General features: G+C 36.6%; 3 protein-coding genes across 3 annotated transcripts in view; 1 reads left to right on the top strand and 2 right to left on the bottom strand.

The window, feature by feature from the left end:
- The window catches only part of LOC308697127 (uncharacterized protein), a 377,069-nt gene that overhangs the window by 9,983 nt on the left and 344,239 nt on the right, over window positions 1-22,847 (top strand). The window lies entirely within an intron of this gene.
- Window positions 1-22,847, bottom strand: part of LOC308697126 (uncharacterized protein) — an 874,503-nt gene that overhangs the window by 797,223 nt on the left and 54,433 nt on the right. The window lies entirely within an intron of this gene.
- LOC308697160 (uncharacterized protein) lies at window positions 6,707-15,887 on the bottom strand. The gene is made up of 6 exons (XM_081376300.1): window positions 15,803-15,887; window positions 12,765-12,811; window positions 11,938-12,234; window positions 8,573-8,818; window positions 8,395-8,460; window positions 6,707-8,293 (listed from the first exon to the last, which is right to left on the bottom strand). Exons 1-6 carry the CDS (start codon window positions 15,838-15,840, stop codon window positions 8,142-8,144), a joined length of 846 nt encoding a protein of 281 aa, XP_081232426.1. The 5' UTR covers window positions 15,841-15,887; the 3' UTR covers window positions 6,707-8,141.

Raw genomic sequence — 22,847 nt, 5'->3', positions numbered from 1 at the left:
TCACTTTACCTTCTACCTTTATAATAACTTCACCACTCAATTAAATCCTTTTCATTAAACCAGTTTCTTTCAAGAAGTTAAACAAAGCTCCCATTACCTGCTCTCCAATTTTAAAAAGATTTTTAAGGTTCAACACATTTTCCCCAAATTTCAGTAATTCCTCTTTTAATTTTATCCTTTGATTTCCATATTTAACACATTCACTAATCACATGTTCAGCTGATTCCTCTCCCCCTCCACAATCACACAAACCTGAAGGGTGCTTTTTCAATAAATACATAGTTTTATTTAATCCAGTATGTCCTAATTTCAACCTCGAAATAATGCTACTTTCTCTAGTACATCGATCTATAGATTTCCTTTTCCCTACTTCTTGCACAATATTGTACAAATGTCGCCCTTTCTTCCCTTCATCCCATTGTCTCTGCCATGTCTTCATAATATTTTCCTTTATTTTTACTTTAACTTCAGCTTTACTTAGTGCCACTTTTGTAATTCTGTCGAGTTTCAAAGCTTGCTTAGCCAACATATCTGCTGTCTCATTTCCCTCAATCCCCCTATGAGCTGGAATCCACAAAACTCTGACCGCTGCATTAATATGTTGCAGTCTATATACAGTCTCATAAATTTCGTACACAATATCAAGTCTACTATTAGATGATAACGACTGAAGAGACATTAATGCTGATAAACTATCCGAGCAAATTAGCACCTTGGTAATTTTGTTTTCCTCTACCCACTGTAATACCCTTAAAATAGCTAACATTTCCACAGTAAATACTGTCAAATGATCAGAGGTTCTTTCCTTAACATTTATCTTTAATTCTGGAATAGTGAATGCAAAACCAGTAACACCACTCTTAGGATCTTTTGAACCATCCGTAAATGCAGCTATAAATGAATTATATATAGACCTTATTCTGTCCTCCACTTTTTCTACCCAGTTTCCTTTCCCATTAAGTCTTTTTATTTCTCCTTGAATATTGAAGTCTATAATTAGTGGCGAAAACAACCAAGGCGGCGTACTTGAAAAAGGAACAATAGGACTGAACTTATTCTCCAGCAATTTCATTTCAATTGCTATTTTACTAGATGCCCAAGCAAAACATTCTATCTTAGCCTTCCCACTTTCCCAACAAGGAATAAGACATTTAACTGTAGGATGCCATCTTTCATTATGCCCTTTTAGATTAGTCCAATAGTTCATCATCAGTTGCTCAAATCTTAAACTTAATGGAAGCTCGCCCACCTCAACTTGTACTGCACAAGCCGGAGAGGACCTTATGGCTCCACAACAAATTCGTAGTGCTTGATTTTGTATAATTTCCAGTCTCTTTAATGATGTTTTCGATGCAGATCTAAACACTATACTTCCATATTCAATCACTGGTCTTACTAAAGCCACATATATCCCTCTTAAGGCTCCTTTACTAGAACCCCACTCTATCCCAGTTAAGCACCTCATTATATTTAAAATCTTCTTACACTTTTCCTCTACTATCCTTACCTGCTCTGTCCAAGTTAGTTTAGAGTCAAATGTTACCCCTAAAAACCGAAAGTAATTTACCTGCTCAATTTGATTCCCATACAATAACACCTTAGCCACCCTATCCCTCTTTTGAGTAAAAACCATCATCTTTGTCTTTTCCACTGAAAATTTAAAACCCCATGAATAAGACCATTCTTCAATTAAACCTACAGCTTCCTGTATCTTCTCTTGAACTAACAACAAGCTCTTACCATTTTTCCAAAGGGCAGCGTCATCAGCAAATAATGATTTCCCAATATCATACCTTATTTTACTAAAAACATCATTAATCATAATAGAAAAAAGTAATGGGCTTATCACACTACCCTGCGGGGTGCCATTATCCACTTTGAATTTATTAGACACTGAAGCACCAATTTTAACCTGAATATACCTTTCAGATAAAAAACTTTTGACCCAATTAAAAACTCTTCCCTTAATACCCATTTTATCTAATTTAATCAATAGCCCCTCTTTCCATACCATATCATAAGCTTTTTCCACATCCAAGAAAACTGCCATAACCGATTCCTTATTTATCATAGCTTTCCTAATTTCTGTTTCCAAGCAAACCACAGAGTCCATTGTTCCCCGTCCTTTCCTAAACCCACTTTGATAAGGGGATAAAAGATATTTACTTTCTATATAAAATGTCATTCTTTCTACAATCATCCGTTCCATAATTTTCCCAACATGCGACGTAAGGGCAATGGGCCTGTAATTTGCTGGATTCGTTGAATCCTTACCTGGTTTTGCTATAGGTATAATAATAGCCTCTTTCCAACTTATTGGTAATCTCCCTTCTTCCCAGCTCTTATTATATATACCTAAAAGTTTCATTTGCATTAAAATTCCAAACTGTTTCAACATACTATAACTAATCTGATCTTTTCCTGGAGCAGTTACCTTAGCTTTATCTATTGCCCGTTTCATTTCACTTAATGTAAAAGGGGAATCCATAGCATCCTCTGTACTTTCCTTTCTTATTAGTGCCTCTGGGTATGCATCTCTAGTCACTTCTCTTCCTCTTTTCCCAGCCTCTGACAGATTACTAGAACTATGAATTTCAACCAAGGCCTTAGCTATGATATCAGCTTTTTCCCTATTTGTTACTGCTATAGTTTCTCCTGCTTTTAAAACTGGAAACTGCCAGTCCTTTCTAATTCCCCTCATTTTCCTTATCATTCCCCACACATTTCCTAATGGAGTCGTTCTACCTATTTTATTACAATATTCTCTTTATTACAATATTCTCTCCAACTGTCTCTTTTTGCCTTCTTTACTACTTTCCTAACTTGAGCCTGGGCCTTTTTGTATTCTATCAATCTTTGGAAGTTAAGATTACTCTTCAGCATTTTAAATGCCTTATTTCTTACTTTAATGCTTTTCCCACACTCTTCCGTCCACCATGGAACTGGTTTCCTATTCATTGTTCCTTTGCTTTTTGGAATACATAAGTTAGCCACTCTAATCAGTACTTCTTTAAACTTTTCTTCAATTTCATCTATATCCTGGCTTAAATCAATTTCACTACTCGCCTCCTCACATAGACATTCAAATTTACCCCACATAGCCTTATTTAATATCCATTTATCCTCTCTTCCTTCTTCCCTCTCATCCTTTCTCACACCTAACTTACATAAAACAGGAAAATGATCACTACCCATAGTTGATTCCTCCCATAACTCCCACTCACAAATACCTGCCACCTCTTTTGACACTAGTGTTAAATCAAGTGCTGAACTTTTACCCGTGTGAACATCTATTCTTGTGCTTCTCCCATCATTAATGCATACCAAATCAAACTCATCCAACAACTGTTCTATTATTAGCCCATTTACATCAGTTCTCCCCCCTCCCCATAATGAACTATGGGCATTAAAATCTCCACATAAAACAATGCGGTCACTTGCTAGTTCAACAATCTGATTTAATTTATTACCATCTAATCTTCTACATGGATTATAATAATTTACCACAGAAAACTTCTCTTGCTTAGTCCATATTTTAACAATAATATACTCTTCCTCCCTTCCTTTTGATATAACTTGATATGGAATACTCTTCTTGATAAATGTAGCACACCCACCCCCTACACCATCTTCCCTATCATTCCTTACACTAACATAATTATATATACTAAAATCTAATTTCTGTGATAACCATGTTTCTTGTATACAGATTACATCAGGTGTAGTTGGTAACGAACTGATAAAATACTTAAATTCTTGCCCATTTGCCACCAAGCTTCTTGCATTCCATTGAAGAATAAGAACCATAATATCAGCCAACAGATGAAGCTTCCTGACTGGCCTGAGCACTCAACTCATTCCTCACCTCTTCCCAGGACAAATCATTCAGGCTAAGATGGTTCACTGCTGCCTTTACTATTATTTGTATCCTTTCCGTTTTTGACTTTGCCTCAGTGGTAGCATTGATGACCCCTGCTATAAAGATGACTAATTTCCTTAGATCAACCAGAACTTTACCCCCTTTTATCTGTTCATGTTGATCATTATTCAGATTCTCCCTTGCCTCATTTACTACTCTTTCATCCCTGTGATTCATCAGTCCAACAGCCTCTGCATATGATATTTTATTTTTCACTCTGACCTGCTGAATCTCAACCTGCCTTTTCATTATTTCACATCCCCCATATGCCACACTGTGATTTCCACCACAGTTACAGCATTTCGGTTGCACATCCCTTCTACATTTCTCATACTCATGGTCCTCACCACATCTAGCACACCTTCTCTTCCCTTTGCAATTCATGGCTGTGTGACCAAACCTCTGGCATTTAAAACATCTCAAAGGTTTAGGAACGTATTCTCTCACATTATACATCATATATCCTAGGGATACTCGGTTAGGAAGCATTTCATCCTCAAATTCCAACAACACACTTTAACTTACTTGTCTCACCCCATTCTTAAAGCTGGTCATTCTTCGGGCATCTTTCACTTTCCCTCCTTTTAAGTTTGCTTTTATTTCATCCACATTTACATCAACAGGGATCCCCCAAATCACCCCCCTATTCCACATGTTTCTCTTCTCCACGCAATTTCTGAATTTCTTTGACCCCTCTTTTCCACTTTCACCACCCCGTTTCTCTCTTATTCTATCTCTCTCCTGACTAAACTCCATATGATCTTCATTCTCAGTGTCATCCGAGTTAGCCCATTCTGGCCCATTTCCAGCACAGCTTTGCCTACCCGACATCGTTTTCACTCCTTTGTCACGTTTCCCCATTTCTTCCAATAAAGTTCCTTGTCTTCTCTTCATTAGGTGACAGCAACTCGAAGAACTTTTATCATCGCTTCTTCAACTTTTCCTCCTGCGTAAACTTTCCAAAGGGTAAGTCTCCCAAGAACGGGCCCCTGTGCTGCGTTCCAGTCCAAAACTGTCATGCCCTTCACTCGCAAACTTCCCTCCGTCTCGTTCACTCGGATGTACGTCATTGCGAGTGCCCACTACTGGCGGAAACTGCAATGGGCTGAACTGGAACGTCCTAAGCCCTTGATCACTTGGAATCAGCTGTGGAGTTGATTTATTATTTACATTTTTTTTTCCTTTAAGAATTTGTTTAATGCAGCATCCAAATGTTTATGTGTGTTTGGGTTGTTTTAAACAAAAAATATATATAATTAATATATCATAGAGTTGTCTGTTGTGGTGGTGATTAGATGAGATATGTGGTGACGTCACAATCGTGTTGCATTGTGGGACATATAGGTGCCTGAAGTGTACATTTGAAGCAGACTCGCTCCCTCGGTCAAAATCGAGGGAACGAGGGTCTGTCCATATAAACTTCCCTCGTCCACTTCACGAAGTGGAACGCACTTCAAAATGGCGGCAGGAATTCCCCCAAGGGGAAGTGCTTAGGGAAGTTCGCAAGTGCGTGTCTAAAAGTGGACTGGAACGCAGCACAGGACTCTAAACAGCATGGGTGAACTACGAGAGAAGAACCATGCTTCCCTTTCCACCCCATAACCTGACTTCTTCTCCCACATGGTTATATACAAAGGAGCATGACACATAGAGCCCCCTACTGCATAGTAGTGGTATTAGAAAAAGAACAGTAACCAAACTTTGGGTGGTTACACTGTATAATTTACAGCTTTCTTTTCGTAAAGAGAAAAAATTGTCCACAAAACACTTAAATATATAAATATTTATTATAAATATACATACAGTACAGCATTTTTTTTTTCACAACACATACTTGCAGATTCACAAAGAACAGTGCAGACGACCAATTAAACACACAAAAGCAACATATACATATATATTTTTTATGCAAATATATATTTATGAATTGCTCACACAAACACTGTTTGTCTTACACAGTTTGACAAAGTAAAGTAAAGCATTCTGGGAAATGGAGTCATGTTCCATCATGTTCCACAAAATTACAATTACAATAAATCAAACTTAATTATTTGTTCTGTGACTAGAGCTTTTAACATTCATTGCTGGGGGAAAACATATCCTTTTAATGTAATCAAACTAATGTAATTTATAATGCAATCATATCTGACATATACTGTAAAGCTTAATTTCACTTAAAATATGCATATGAATTTCTTTTAATTTTTATTGAATTGCAATTCTGCTTCCTTTAATTCAAATTCGAATTGTAATTCTAGATCCTGTTTTTTACATCAATTCAAATTCAATTCAATTCTGAATTGTGCACAAGCCTGACAGACACACATTCACAATTCATCAGTTGACGGATTAAATGGAAACAATAACTCTGTTATTGTTAAACAAAATTACACAAAATTTCCTTATACATTTAAATCATAATGTTTTGAAATAAACATTTAAATAAATCAATAAATAAACAATTCAAATGTCACAGGATTGTGGGATATCAAAGGCAGTGAAGGATGCCTCCATCAGATGAAGGGATCTCAGGAGACGCGTAGTCAAACTAACATTGCAGTCGGACGTGTCTTGATGTGATGGGCAATCCGGCTCTTTTGACTCACAAACGGCTCTTTAAAAAATATGTTTTAACTTGCTGGAAGTCCACCGCACAACTGTGAAACGTGAATATTCACATTTTTAATTGTCCACCACAACAACCCAAAACCATGTCTGCTTGCCTTGCACATCTAATTAATTGGCAAAGTTATGACTATTTTTCTTACTTTTGTTTTTTTATTTTTTATGTGGATGTTATTGAGCTTGTAGAAGTTTAGCTCTTGCGTTCTTCTGAACATCTCGCGCTGCCATTGCCCGACGTCATTTCTGAGTCATATCAGATAGGCCTGTCACGATTATGAAATTTGGCTGACGATTAATTGTCTAAAAAATAATTGCGGTTATGCCGATTAATTGTCAGTTTTAGGGCTTTGTGCTTCATTCATTAAATAATTGTGATGAATTTAATCCTTTGTAAGTTATCATTTTGCAGTGTAAGATTACAGTTAACACCTTTAAATATTAAATAAATATATTCAATAGCTATGACAATTTGTTTATTAAAGTTAGTAAGTGTATAAATCAGCAGCAAAAAGTCATTTTTGAAAACATCTGCACAGTAATTTAATAAAATCTAAACATGTTAATAAAAACAAATGTGCACAAATCATGATAATATGATACGCTTCAAAACAGAGCGGAACAAAGCGCGTATGCGCATCGCGGGTGCAGAATGATGTGCTTAATGCAACATGGAGTCACAGTGCGCAGCGCTGCACAAGTGCGCATTTAAAAGTTCACGGCACAAAGCCTAATGTATATCAGTCCAACAGTTTATTGATCATTTGTTTCTTCACAGTTTTAAACTCCAGTTATTGTGCGTCTGATGCCAATTCATAGTCCTTGTGCTGTGTAGGCACATGGTAGCGAGTGAGTCATTTAGAAACAGCAAAAAACTAAAATAAAGTCATTTTATGCAAATCCACAGCCCTTTATCTACAGATCAAGCATTATAACATCAATGTCACATTGGAGAAAGTTTTACCGTGTATCCTGTCGTAACCGGACGATGCGCGCTGTTTGAATGCTGAATGCTGCAGAGTTTGAATGCTGAACGGAATGATTGACAGCTGCAGACGAGTTTGTGAACTTTAATTTAACAATGTAAATATACTACTGTCCCTTACATTAAGCTATGGAATGGCTTCAGATGACTTTGAATATATTGCTGGAAAACGTAATTAGTGCTTGTCTATTTATTTTGGTCCATGACTCCCCTTGTGCCGTAGGCCTATAAAAGAGCGCAATAATCGCGGTTGTCTGAAACAATTGCGGTTAGATCAAATAATCGCGATCAGACGGTTATTTAATTATTGCGACAGGCCTAATATCAGACCATATCTGTCTCTCTTTTTAATGCCTATTCCACGAGTGGTAGGCTACGATTGGCTGTTTTAAAATATAACTAATATCGAAAGAAAATAACAAAATAACCCAGGCAGTCTCATCTACGAGACGTTTAGGCCTCCTCCAATAGTACTGACAGCTGGGCTCAGAGCTCGCAGGTTTGCTTAGTGGCAAACTTTTGGCAAAATTTGACTGGTTCAACCGCCACCCGCCACCCGCCCGAATTTAAATCAAATATAATTTTTCGTCACATCATCCGCCTAGATGTTCTGGACTACTTTTCTATTTCTTTCACTGGGACCCCTTGGTAGTGTTCATGTTCAGCGTTCCTGTTCTCACGTTGGTGTTTCTTGTAGACAACAATCACACCCACCAGAACCACCAGAGCCAGAGCTCCACACACTGATGGCACAATAATCCTGATCTCTACAGCCGGAGGAAGGAGGGAAGAGAACACAGTTTTTAAAATGTTGTTTGTTTTATAATTTCACTGCTTAAAGAGTTTGTAAATCTCTCAATTTACTTACTACGTTGTTCTTTAGGTTTGAGATTATCATCAGTATCCCGTTTTCCCTTTGATCCTGAGCCAGTTTCTGTAGAGGAGATTGAAAAGTTACTCACACACAGTTTAGCATCAATTTTCTGTTCAAATCCTGATTAAAAATCAGCTCAAATATCTCTCCTCATCCACTGATCTTCTCTCACCTGTGACTGAGACTGTGATCAAGGTTACTCCTTCATAATCCAGAACTCTGTATGTTCCAGTGTCAGTGACTGTAAACTCATTAATGATCAGAGTCTCGTCACTGACGGTCAGTCGATCACTGCTGAACCCGTGACCTCTCGTCCACACCTCTGTCCAGCCTTCACTAGAGTTTCTCTCCACTTTATCAGCATTGATCAACAGAACATCCAACTTCAGCTCCTCTCCTTTCTGCACAGAGATCTCATCTGAGGAGGAACACACACATTCATCATTAATCATTATTATTATAATGGTGTCAATCAATCAAGGCCATACGCATATATTTAAGATTAAAGGGGTCATATAATGGTACATGCACTTTTACAAGTTGATTGTACTGAAGTGTGTGTTGGCAGTGCCTGTACACAACCATCATAAAATGATAAAAATCCATCCAGTGTTTTTTTTAATCTTCTTATATGTTTTCCCCGTCTCAAATAAAGCTGTCCGACTGTGTGACGCCCCTCCCACGATTGTTGATTGACAGCAGTGTTTCAACACAGACCCGCCCCCGCTCCTGAGCGAGCTGTCAATCATAGTCCGCCGTTGTTGATACGCTGGAGCAGAATGGCGTCTCAGTGATTGTGGTGTTCTTGGGTGTAATAACGAGCACAGCATCATTGTGATGTTCCTAAAGCCGAACCGCTGAAGACTCAGTGGCTGAGTTTGTTTTTGAAGGGAATATTCCCCACGATCAACGTCAATGCTTTCATGTTTGCGTGAATCATTTCACACACCAGACTGCTTTACAAACGAGGGCCAGTAACGTTATAAAGCTGGTTTTGCTAAGAAGCTGCTCCTGAAAAAAAGATCTGTACCAACTATTCGTGTTCCTGCTGCTCCTCCAGAAGAACTGAAGTGAGTGTAACGTTTTATTGACCTTTATATTAATGTAGCGGGCAGGATGGTCGAGATGGGAAGTGTACCTTTAAGGCCTGCTCATCGGCACTGATTATTTGGATCAGGTGGCGTAAGTGACGCGTCCCTTTAAATGTGTCGTGAGACATGAACAGAAAAACATTAATGCGGTGTGAGTTGAAGAGTGAGCCTCTTGGTGTATCGGCTGTGTAAACGGGAGAAATTCGGTCTGGCGTCTGCGTGTATGGTGACCAGTAAATGGTACCAGCAGTTACGAGTCTACAGAAACTTGCTCATATTATAGCGAGTAGTGATTCTACACGGGTTTGCAGCATAAGCAACACTGAGGAGAGTGCACAGCTATTAGTCATTCACACCGTTTAACTTTATTGTTACGGGGCATATAGCTGTAAATCATCTAGGCTGGTGTCCAGAGAAAAACGAGAATTGCCGTCGTCTGTCACTAGCCACTGTTTTTCCTGGGTTTAATCATTTTGTTTTACTTTTTATTTCTTTGTATGTATGTGTGTGTGTCTTGGGGATCTGCCGCCACTGTTCTTTGATGACCTGGACCAAGGTGGGCCTAGGATGGAGTCCTGCTAGTGGTAGCTTGTTCATTTAAATGTTTTTGTTTTTTTGTCTGTTTGGCAATCGTTATAATTCAACATTCGGCCTATGGGCATTGTGCCATATCTCCTTTGGGGACAGTGACTATTTTGCAATGTTTACTAGTGTGTTGTGTGAAATGCTGTGTTAATGTATGTACATACGGCCGATTTGGTTTGAAGTGTTTCTTGCAGTGTGTGTGTGTATGTGAACAGTATCACATAACTCATTTGCTATGAGACCTTTATTCACTGTGAATTGTTCGCTGTTACCTTCGTGGAACTGTCTGCTCTGATTGCCAATCAGTGTATTGTTTAGTGTTTAATAAAAACTATAATTGAGTACATCAGTACACCATTTTCATTCTTTCATTGAAAACAACCTGCCTAAATAGTTTAAAGGGGAGCGCTGTTTGGGTTTTCTAGTTAAGATAATCAAATTGTGTGCGTTGGAGCGCCCCCTAGGGGTCACATTAATCTTTATATTAATCTTTGCAAATCGCTTGCTGCACGCTTCACGATGAATGCGGCTGTTTACACTCAGGCATGATTTCTATGTACGACGTTCTCAATATAATTCATAATCCCACGTTTATAATGAACACCGCGTTATGGTTATTGTGTTAGAAACGGTGTACGCACAGAACAGAGGGGCGGGGTGAGCAAAGCTCATTATCATTTAAAGACACATGCACTGAAGCCGAGTTCAGACTGCACGATTTTCAAAGTAGTCGGGTCACTGTTCTTTTCACACTGCGTGACTATCTGGGGTAACATTCAGTTGCTGGTGTGTTCACACTGCACAATACATCGGCGACAGGAGGTTTCACACTGCATGACTTTCAGGAGGAAGAATCGCCGACAACTCCTGTCTGGCCCGCAAACTACGTTTCGCAACCAAACACACGCGAGAAGTGATAAGGAAATAACGCAAAATCCCGCGTGCGTAAGACCGCAGTTCTCACGCGAGACTGAAATTGTTATTAAAAATGATAGCCTGCAAGAAGCTTGCGATCCAAATTGTCTGTGAAAAACATGCATGAGGAAATGGCTGGGAAGACGAGGGGAGCAAGGACTGTGTGTTCTGCAAAGAGAGTTGGGGGTAAATAAATAATTTTGCAACTGCTGGTCAAGCAAATGTTTGTGCTTTGTTTCTGTTTGATATAATTGTAAATATATCTATTAAAATACTGATATTCTGGCCTATAACTCCTCCCCGAACTCCCCGCTGCTCTGTATCTTGCTCTCTCATTGGCTGTCGGTCATCGCCGATGTAGTTTTCAGTCAGAACACTTTCACACAGCAGGATTTTCAATCGCCGACAGGTCCAGATATTTAGCATGCCAAATATCTCACGGGCGTCGGCGATTCTCTCAGATCACGTCTTTGCTCATTAACACTGCGTGATTGTCACTCGCGTGAACGAGCACCGATTTGCCTGTGATTTCGGGCATTTGTCGGCGATTTCTCAAAACCTGTCGGCGAGCCAAAATCGGGGCTAAAATCGTGCAGTCTGAACTCGGCATTAAACGGCGTGCTGAAAACAGAGCTGTTTTTGACCAGGTAAAATTAGTGTTTTCTTATATACTAATGAGAATTTTTAATTAAAGTATATTACAAACTTTTAATTTATACCCTAAAGAATCATATTTGCTTGTACAAAAACGGCATTATATGACCCCTTTAAAGGAACTGAATGTAATAATTTAAAAAACAGCCACTGAAAATCTAATCTGGATATTGAATAATTGTTACAAAATGTGTTTGCTGATCGCAGGCCCTGCACACAATAGTTTTAGATATTAAACTGTTAACATTATCAGGAAATCATGAAAGCACATGTTGATCAGTTTTGACTTTACCATGAATATGAAGATGATACTCCAGCTTTGATTGATCATTACTGTAATAGACTCTCAGAATGTATTTCCCAGCGTCACTGAATGTCAGATCCTTGATGATGATGTCACATGATCCTTCTTTAAACACTCGGCCATTTTTACTCTTACATTCTTCAGTCTGACAATCAAGGATGTTTTTTGACTGTCTGCTTAAAACAATACGAGTAATCTCTCTGTCCTCAGATTCACATGTCAGGGTGACGCTCTCTCCTGTTTTCCCCGTCACAGATCGAGGAGTGTTTCCTACAGCTGAGGATTCTACACACAGATACAGAATAAAATTAATTCAATACAAAGAATCAATACTGAAAAAAACATGTACTGTTTCTCTCTATTCTCTGTGATCAATGTTATCATTAACTATTCTTTTTTTAGTCAAATAGATTTATATGTATAATTGTAGGTAATAAGGAGCCAACAATATTAGCTGTGCCACATTTGAACATTTATAAATGTTGATGATGTGGAAGAAATGTAATGTTCTATTATGTTTGCACTTAATTATATTCAGAATATTAGAAATATGATGGTAATTAGATTAATGTGGTGTCGATACATATTCTTATTAATATATGTATGTGTATGTCCTTGTATGTGACTGAATGTATGACCGAGACAGAGAGTCTCCATTCACGGGTGTATTATGATTAAGTATGATAGACTCGTGCGTCGGGTGCAGGGAATGATACGCTGTACAAAGTCAGTTACGCTGGGTGCAAGATAGGGCCCTAGAACTTTTAGCTTGAACTAATAATAATAATAATAACAATAACATAAATGATACTGACCGCTATAACTGATAAAGCACAGCAGAAGAAGGAGAAGGAGATTCCTCCTGAGGAGAAAACAGAAGGTTTGTTATGTGACAGACACACACATTATACACTCACTTCATTTTAAAGATGTTCATCCACATGTGGATCTTACATGATTAAAAAATATCAAACTATAATCTTTTTTATCTTCGTTTCTCCCATCATAGAAAGCACAATGGACATGTGTGCGCGTGTGTGTGAGAATCATGCAGATACACTGAATTTGTCCTCAGCAGTGAAACATTAAAGTGTCTATGGTTTTTAGCTGATCTCTGATCAGTTTTATTCATCTGTAGACGGTGTAATTAGACATTAGTATAATTAAAAGGAATAATAGTAGTTAATAGTCTCTTATTGGCCTGTTTATCTGAGCCATGGAACAAACAAAACAAGCCCTGAACATTGATAAAAGAACACATATTATACAGACACTTGATATTTAATCTTATTAGATGATAAGTTAATGGAATTTGATATTTTACTTTGCTGTGTGTTTGTAAAAGGTGTTTTTCTGCATGTTTGGTCTGTTTGTTGCAGTTACACTGTTTGACCAGCAGGAGTCGCCAGCGTGTTGCGTTTCCAAACAGTGAATCATGTTGCTAACAAATTGGTTCGAAGCTTTGAAAAGATTCGTTTCTCCCATCACTACAAGACACTACTAAATAAAACTATAATGCATTTCATACAACTGCAAAAACACTTGCATAATAATAATAAAAAAAAAAAAATGTTAGGCTACTTAAAGGTAGGGTTGCCCTGCCAACAACTATTTGAGGGAACAGCCATTTGTAGTGGTGTCCGAAAAACCATAGTGGAAATTCTGTTCAAACATCACTGCTCTCCTAAATTTTAACTATACCTCCCTTACTGTAAGTACAGTACACGAATATTGACACAAAAATCTTACTGTAATTCACTTAGTGTTTTTTTTTTTAATGTTTCAAAGGTTGTAGTAATTCCCTAGTGACCAGACTGACTTACAGGTAAAATGTTCACAAATACCTCCCTTACTGTACGTACAGTACACAAATATTAATATGAACATATTACTATAATTCACCTAAAGTGTTTTTTCATGTTTCAAAGGTTGTAGTAATTCCTTAGTGATACTGACTTACAGTCTAGCTCACAATCTTTTTGAAAAATGCAACTTAAGGAGCATTTCACCCATGGGAACATTGATCTTTATTGAAAGTGGGTCATATATGTAGTCGAAATGTAAAATAAATATCGAATTTGGTGCCTTCTTGACCGAAAAAAGACAGAAAGTAACTTTAGGGCGCACTTGTATGAAAGACAACAACTCCCACAATGCACCACAACACACAGCTCCGCAAGCCACTCCCACTAATCCAGAACAGCGTATATCCGCCTATCGGAGAAATCACTCTTCCGTCTACAAGGCTAACGTCAGCTACACCCAGAGCTTGAAATTCACTTCACACAAAATGTCTAGTTAGTTGGCGAACTCATTAGTGAATTACTCCTCGTTTGTATTTCTTCCGAAATGGTGAATTATTGCGCGGTCGCGGGATGTTCAGTCAGAACATATGCGGTGCGAGAAAGGGATGGTCCACGACACAAACGTCCGTGTCCTCGTCTGATTCAGAGATTTCGTCCAGGAGAAATTGGCATCGTTGTAATTCTTTGCAGCGGACAGACTCTATCTGTGTGTCCGTAGGCGAACAGTGAGAGGACAGGCACCACCAGTCCGCCCCAGCTCGAGCCAGTCCGGGCTCCTCGTCCGCCTCAGGTCTTCTGCCTCCTGCTCCTCCATCGGCCTCCGCTGCTCTTCGCTTCGGCTCGTAAAGGTCGCCACGGACATTTGATTCGAGCATCAGACTTACGAAATCCTGTTCTTCCATATCATATTGAGTACCTTCCGCCATTGTCGTAACTTCACATCTGGCTCCATAGCGCCTGTTAGCTTAGCTTAGCTTCCAAACAAGATGGAGGATATTGTTCTTTTCAGAAAGTGAATGGGGGATGGAAAAAAGTTCCGTACATATAGCCTTAACCCTTACGTTAAGCATGCTAGTTAAGGTAAACTTAACTTTAGCTTCCCTAGCTTAAAAAACACCCTAGCTTCATATAAAATACTAAATATAACATATTTAAAAATCTTTTTCTTTTTTTTTTAACTTGAAACCATTTTAATCCGCGACCGGAATATGATATAAATACTCGATAGTGTTTTAAAGTGAGCTTTAAGTAAAAGTGTTAATAAATGATATTGTGTCGTGTAGCTTGAGGCTACTTGTTGAGCTAATAGAACCTAACAGCAGCAGCTTCCTCTTCCATACAATCTTTTTTTTTAAAGTATTTTCAAGAACAGATATTTTTATGTTGGTTTATTTTATTTTATTTTTATTTAGTTGGTTTTCTAACAAGACTTAAGATAATAGATGGATTACTCTTGTATAGTGGAATGACAGAGATTTAGATGATTTAGATGGTCAAGCAAAGAATACAGGCTATAATGGCCTATAATTTCTCTATAATTAATCGAGAAAATATTCAACAGATTAATCGACTATGAAAATAATCCCAAATTCCTAATCATTATGTACAAGTGCATTGCATTGGAAGCCCTGGATATAAGCCTCCCTCTCTATCTAACTATTTTTGTTCTCTCTGTTTTGTCATTTAGTAAACTTTATAGATTTCAACCGTTTTATTCCTTCTTGAGTCTCTTTAACAAGAACTTAGATTAATGTATGAATTTATATTTAATAAATAAAATAAAAAAACATGTTTTAGAGGTTAATTTCCCAGCTACCAACCAATTGGAGTAATCATGCTAAAACATTCAATTATATTAATAACCCCACTATAAAACAAACTATAAAAATAACTGTCTTAATATATCCACTGAAAACAATCAGCATAGACTGTCTTTGACTCTCCTTAACATCAACAGGTTGAGTTTCCCACAAACAGACAAAACTACTGGGGTATAAGAACACAAAAACACACAAGCTATCGTTATATTTAGAAACATTACAACTTACATGGTAATAGTTATGCATGGGATTTGTTCAGGCTTCATCTCATCACACAGCTGAGAAGTGTGTCTAATAGAGGCATAAATGGCTGAATCTTGTTGCCGCTGAGGGCGTGTCTGGCTGAACTCCTGCCCGCCTCTTTGCCACCGAAGGCGGGGCTTCTCGCTCTCAATGCGTGTTTTTAAAAGAGGCGTATACAAAAGTAGCACATTGAAATTTATGGCAAACCGTTTTAACATTTAATCCTAAAACGTACTAGTATCTATTTTCATTCTACTAATAATTTTATATACTAGCATTAGTAGCTATTCCATTAGGTTATACTTATTCATTAGATTGTTCTTATTTATTAGATATTAGCCTACTTTATTTTATTAGGTATTAAATTTATTAAATGGCACTGGTAATGATTTTTGACTTTCTCAGTTTGTGTAAATCTACTTAAGTGTTCAGAGTATTTATTTTTTCCACATTAATTTCACACATGACTAGTACAATTATGTGGTTTTGTTTCATTAATAGTGTATACTTTTTTCTAGATTTACCCCGAAATATTGAAAGTGAAATGTGACAACATGCCCCATCGGTGGAGTACATCCTAACATGACCATATCCTCCTGGGACCCAGAAAAAAAAAGTTTTTTGAATTTAGTTTTTTTTCCATGTCATCACACTGTTTAGAGCACAATAAACAAATGGTAAAAAAACATTTTTGAAAAATAATATTTTATTCATACGTTATGCTATGTCCTCTGTAGTGGACGCCAGGACTAAGTTGTTTAAAAAATAAAATGACATGAAATTATATGTATAGGCAAAAACAATGGGATTTTTTTTCAATCACCAATAAATTTGGGGGTTTCAGGATTTTTTCAACAAAAATTTGTATAAAGATGATTCTCACCTATGTTATGAAAGAAATAACGGAATGAATCGATACACCATTTTACTTTATGCAATATGTGGGTAAAATGTCCATAAATTAATATTCCCATTCAATGCAATGTATATATAAAATGTATCTAATTTGCACCTTAATGTGTTCTTGGAGCAACATTTAATGAAAAAAGAAGTGTAATAATTGGAGTAATAATTGGCAACATTTTAATAATAATACGGTACCTAATATTTCATAGGAATATTGATGTATAATTTATTTCCATATTCACTTGTTGTGTCTCACAAAATGCCTGATAAACATGATTTAAGTCCTGGTGTCCTCTACAGTGGACACGTATGAAATCAACGTCCTGGGGTCTCATTTATAAAACTGTGCGTAGGAACCTTACTAAAAGTGTACGTGCGCCCGAAAGCCAAAAATGGCGTACGCAAAAAAATATTCGGATTTATAAAACCGTTCGTACGCCAGAACCTGCGCAGAATTCACTTTATAAACCCCAGTCAGCGGAAGATTGTGCACACATGCGTCTCCACCCGAAATAACCATATATGGAGCTTACAACGCCTAGTTTTACTATGCAGATACTCATCTGCATATCATTTGCATATGATTATTCATCCACGTGATAATGTTTAACGGTACAAGACACATTACATTAATAAAAATCAAGTAGTTGCCATTGCCTTGTTTTTGAATACATAAATCAAATAGTGTAAAATACATTTCAGAGAAAGTTTTTCTCAATCTTTTCCACTGGCCGAATTGTATTTTTAATTGATTTATATTTTTAATGGAAACAGATAGGCCTTGGGCATTATTTGCACGAAACTATTTTCTCAGACAATCTGGTATTATCATGATAAGCAGTTATCTCTGTGGTTAAAACATTAAAACACAGCATGCCAGAGGAAAAGTATTCAAAAACACCGCATTAACAACAAATATTTCTATTGACTGAATTTGAATATAAAAATGTTGTAACTTCTCAGTAATGATTTCATGTTTAAGTGTTTAACTCCATTAATTTGAATGGCATATTTAATCTAAATGTTTATATCAGAAGTAAAACATAGTTTAAATCATTATTTTATTTATTTAAACTGTTATTTGCGTCAGTTTCACTAAACGGCCCAACGCGCTTGCTGGCGCGGACATTTAAGAAGGGATGGATATTTGCTTCAAGTGACAGGCTTGGTGAGTGAAATTATATCTGTATTATCTTTCTGTATATGTTAAATTTTCTTTAGATTTTCTGTCTAAAAGTGACCAAAAAGACACTTAACTCCAGCTCACCATCGGGTCGCCAATTCCCTTTGTCTCCAGAATGTGCGTACGCACGGCTCAAAGTTTGCTTAAAGGTGCGCACATTCTCCCGTCAAGTTTGTTTTTTATAGATCACAACCTTTGCGTGGGAACTGGCGTACGTACGTTTCCAGCCCCGTTTTGTGCGTACGCACGCTTTATAAATGAGACCCCTGTTCTGTAACACAAAGTAATTTTTTTATTTGAAACCCCTTAACATTTTCCTGAGATGTTGGTTTATGAAATACAATTTGAAAAGTAGTCCAATTTAAATTATAATTACAATACATTATCATATTTCCATAAGAAGGCTACATTTGATCACTAAATTAATGTCAGACATTTTTAAAAACAAAGGAGAAGTTGTTTTCATGGTGAAACCTCCAAACATTTGGTATCTCTGAAAAGTCCTGAATGTGCTCTTTACAGGACACCCAGGTTGTGTCATGTGACATGTATGATGTCAGAGAAATTCACTAAAATATAATGTCCACTACAGTGGACAAAAGTCTATTCTTGGGTCCCAGGAGGATATAACAGATTCAAATGTTATCTGATCTGATTCAAGACAAACTAAAATATTTTGTCAATAAAATACAAGTATTAACTTCATATAAAATTCATATAAAATAATGGCATTTTTTAATAATTAAAAATCAACACATTTCTTTATTATATTATATTATCATTACATCTTATAAAGATTTCTGAATTTTGGCGCATTTTTTCTCTATATAGTGTTGATATGGCAACTAGTATACACTGAGTTTCTTCATGCTGGTGTGTGTGGAAGTGTTTAAGACAACTTGCCCCGCGTTACACTGTGACCCGCTTGACTCACTCATTACATATTAGCACTTATTTCAATAGTGACTAACTAATCTATTGTTACTTGAAAGCAAGCAAGTTTATTTAGCACATTTCATACACAATGGTAATTCAAAGTGCTTTACATAAAAAATAATGTAAAATAATAATCAAATAATCACACAGATGCATAAAAACAACAATAAAAGCAAAGAATAATTAATTATTACAAATGTGTTTAGAATCTAGAAATAAAAGAGAAGGAAAAGTGGACTCGTGCTCTTGGTATTTCTGTGATCCTAATGATCTGAGTGATCTGTTCATATTCAGTGATCGGATCAGTGTATCGCGGTCCTAGGCCATTGAGTGATTTATATAACAGTGATAACTAGAAGCCAGTGTACAGACCTGAGGACTGTGATGTGTTGATGTGTTCTGGTTCTGCTCAGCGTTCTGTATGAGCTGACACTGTCTTATGGTGTTTTTGGGAAGTCCATTACAGTAATACAGTAATACGCCTGTGATTAAAGCATGAACAAGTTCCTCTAAGTCTTGACTGGAAACAAAGCATCTAATTATTGCAATATTTTTCAGATGATAGTAATAAACTGATTTAGTTATTGCTTTTACACTACTACTGAAACTACAAGAATACTTGATGTTTAGTTGTTTGACCCCTATAGAGTCGAGGAATGTTCACCTTGAGAACTTCATCTGTTTCCAGTAGTAATGACTTCAGTTTCTCTTTGTTTTACTGAAGAAAATCTCGACATCCAACAGTTACAGAAACACATTTCACATGTTTGCCATTGACTTCTGGTGATCTGTCATGCAGAAAACAACTATTCACTTCTGACTCGTATCTATTCCAGCTGTGACTAGCAGCAGTAATCAGCGTTCCAGCACTTTAAGGTTTTAAGCACATGAGTAAAACGCTATTATGTTTTATTTAGCAAGCCTGTACCCATCTAGATCATAGATGGAAAAGACCATTTACAGCCAATACAGGCTATTTAGTATTTACTACAGAAATAGGTTTTTTAAAGCTTTTTAAAAGTTATAGCGCCACCTATGGCCCAATCTCCATAAACGTTTGCATGCTTGTTTAAAATCATGGTTTGCATGCTTGTGTTCACTGAATGTCATGAAGATTTGAGTTCGTTTAGGAATGATTTGGGGTACACTTGGACACGCCCCTTTTCTAAATGACACCGTTATAGCTACACAAATGATAAAGTTCAACATTTTTTAATAATTATTGATCAGGAGAGTCCAGAGAATTGTGCTGCAGTGGTTTGATCAAAGTTTAGTGAAAATCCTAGTTTGTGAAAGTAGGTTTTTCAAATAATCTTGATTGACAGCAGTTCTAGTGGCCATTACTTACACACCTGACAAATGCGATGGCGTCTCCCAGTGCCTGACTGAGTCTAGAAAAGAAGTACTAGTATAGGCCTACATACCTAATGAACAGCTAGTACTGTATCAATTAAATAAGCATTAGTATCTAATGAAAAGCAATAGTATTTAATGAATAAGTACAATAATATTTTAAAAAGATAGTCACTATAGGAGTTTGCACATCCCTAATAGGAATACTTACATGACAGAAATTAATAGATTATATCAACAACAGAAATAACTACTTCTACCTATTCATTTGGAGATATCTTCAAACTCATAAGGAACTAGTGAGAATGTATTTGGAGATTTCTTCTTTCAAACACATCATTACATAAACATGAGTTCCTCTCAACCATCCAATCAGAGTTCACATGGTAATGTAATATATTAACATACTGAATGAAATTGTTTGTAACTTATCTTATCTTGCTAATTGCTTAGCAAGAAAACACAAGGGAAGATATATGTTAAATATGACATTTATTTTTTTGGATGTAGGCCTACAGTATAATAAAGATCACCAAAACATAGCCTATATTTTTATTAGATTAGAAAACATTTTAATCTGTCATATGGTCATGTTACAATGGAGCCCACCTATTGGGGCATGTTGTCACAGTTCACTTCCATTACTTCGGGGGGAAAAGTAGCCTATACACTGTATTGATGAAACAAAACCACATAATTGTACTAATCATGTGGGAAATTAATGTGGGAAAAATAAATACTCTGAACATAATAGGTTTACACAAACTGAGAAAGTCAAAACGCATTACCAGTGCCATCTAATAAATCTAATACCTAATAAAATAAAGTAGGCTTATATCTAATAAATAAGAACAATCTAATGAATAAGAAAAACCTGTTAATGCACACCAGCCGAACAACCTCAACACCAGGACATCCACCACAGAAGATTGAGCCTTTGAGTATTTATAATTACTTTAAATAAAACAAATAATGAATCTGAGATTGTGAGTCGTGTCAAAATAAAAGCCCCTTTCACTCTAAATAGCCCAACTCGAAATATGTTTCAGCTTTCTGAACACTTAACACTGCTTTACAGTTTGTGGAGTTATATTTATGAGTATGGGCCGTTAGCATATTGAGCAGAAATGTAAATGTAATAGTACTAGCCTACCTATTAAGTTCAGGATATCTTTAGTCAAATAAGTTACTAGTAACCAAAAAAAAAAATCTTAACAAGTAAAGTATAATTAAATACTAGTCACTACTGGAATGAGCACTAGTGTCTAATAAAATAAGAACTAGTACCTAATTAATAAGCTGTAGTATCTTTATAAAGATACTTTTAAAGACTGATCACTTTTATAATGAATAGATACTAGCCTAATATATAAAAAAAAGAAGTAACATTACTAGAAGCATGAAAATACATACTATTATGTTATAAAGATTAAATGTTAAATTGGCTTGCCATAACCAGACAGAGCTGGTTATTTTACATGTGTTTTTGAGGGAGTGAAACTCAGAAGTTGATTGGTTCCCTTTCTGTCATTTATCATACGTCACACATCTGTCTTTTCCAAAGCGACAGACAGAAAGGAGCTCGAAGCCGCACCAAACTGCCAGAGTCACGTGGTTTGAGTAAACGAGGGTTCATTACGTCATAACTGTTTCTAAGCGTTTCTTAATTTCAGCTTTTAGCCGCTGAGGGCGATGATGATCTCTGTGAACCACTGAACAAGTGTCTGTTTTAGCTGATCTCTCATCAGTTTTATACATTAGCAGACATTTTAATTAGACATTACTATAATTAAAAGGAATAATATTTTCTTATTTATTATGGAATGAACAAAACAAGCCCTGAACATTTATAAAAGAACACATGTTACACAGACACTTGATATTTAATCTTATCAGATGATTAGTTAATTGCATTTGATAAATTTTACTTTCAATAAAACATTTGCCATGAGTTTGTAAAAGGTATCTTTTGTATCTTTTGGTATTAAATATTTACCGAGAAGTGACCAAAACCGATCCAAAATACGGTATAAAAAAGACGTTATTTTCTTTATAGGTTTTTATATATATATATATATATATATATATATATATATATATATATATATATAAATGCAGAAAAGTTTTGTGTGATGGGTCAGGTTAGTGTGTGTTTGTGTGTGTGTGTGTGTGTGTGTGTGTGTGTGTGTGTGTGTGTGTGTGTGTGTGTGTGTGTGTGTAGTTGAGTTGATGCCAATGGTACAGATGGACTATTGTTCCAAAGGGCCTTGTATTTAGCACTTCAGATAATAGATTTATATTAGTAGGGTTTTCTCATTGAGAGTTGGCAGATTCAGTGACTATGGACTGTTAACGCCCCCTTGTGGAATAACGGAGTAATCGGGATATGCTGGAAAGGAAATGCGTGGCTGGCTAGACCATAGACAGTAAAAGAAAGAAAGGCTCGTGTTTGAGCTGTTTTGACCGCAGAGCTTTCTCCTCCTCATCACTGCAGCCGGCTACTGTCGCATACACTTCAGGCGAGGCAAGGCACATCTCAAACAAGCCTAGTGAGATCTCCAGACACACTCTCAGCTGTGTGATGTGATGAAGACTGAACATTAGACCCATTGCAGAACTATTACCATGTAAGTTTTCATATTTTTAAATATA

This window comes from Scardinius erythrophthalmus, assembly GCF_964197995.2.
Source record: "Scardinius erythrophthalmus genome assembly, chromosome: 10".
Classification (NCBI taxonomy): Eukaryota; Metazoa; Chordata; class Actinopteri; order Cypriniformes; family Leuciscidae; genus Scardinius; species Scardinius erythrophthalmus.
The sequence above is the reverse complement of the archived record's forward strand: the minus strand, read 5'-3'. Positions and strand labels throughout refer to the sequence as shown.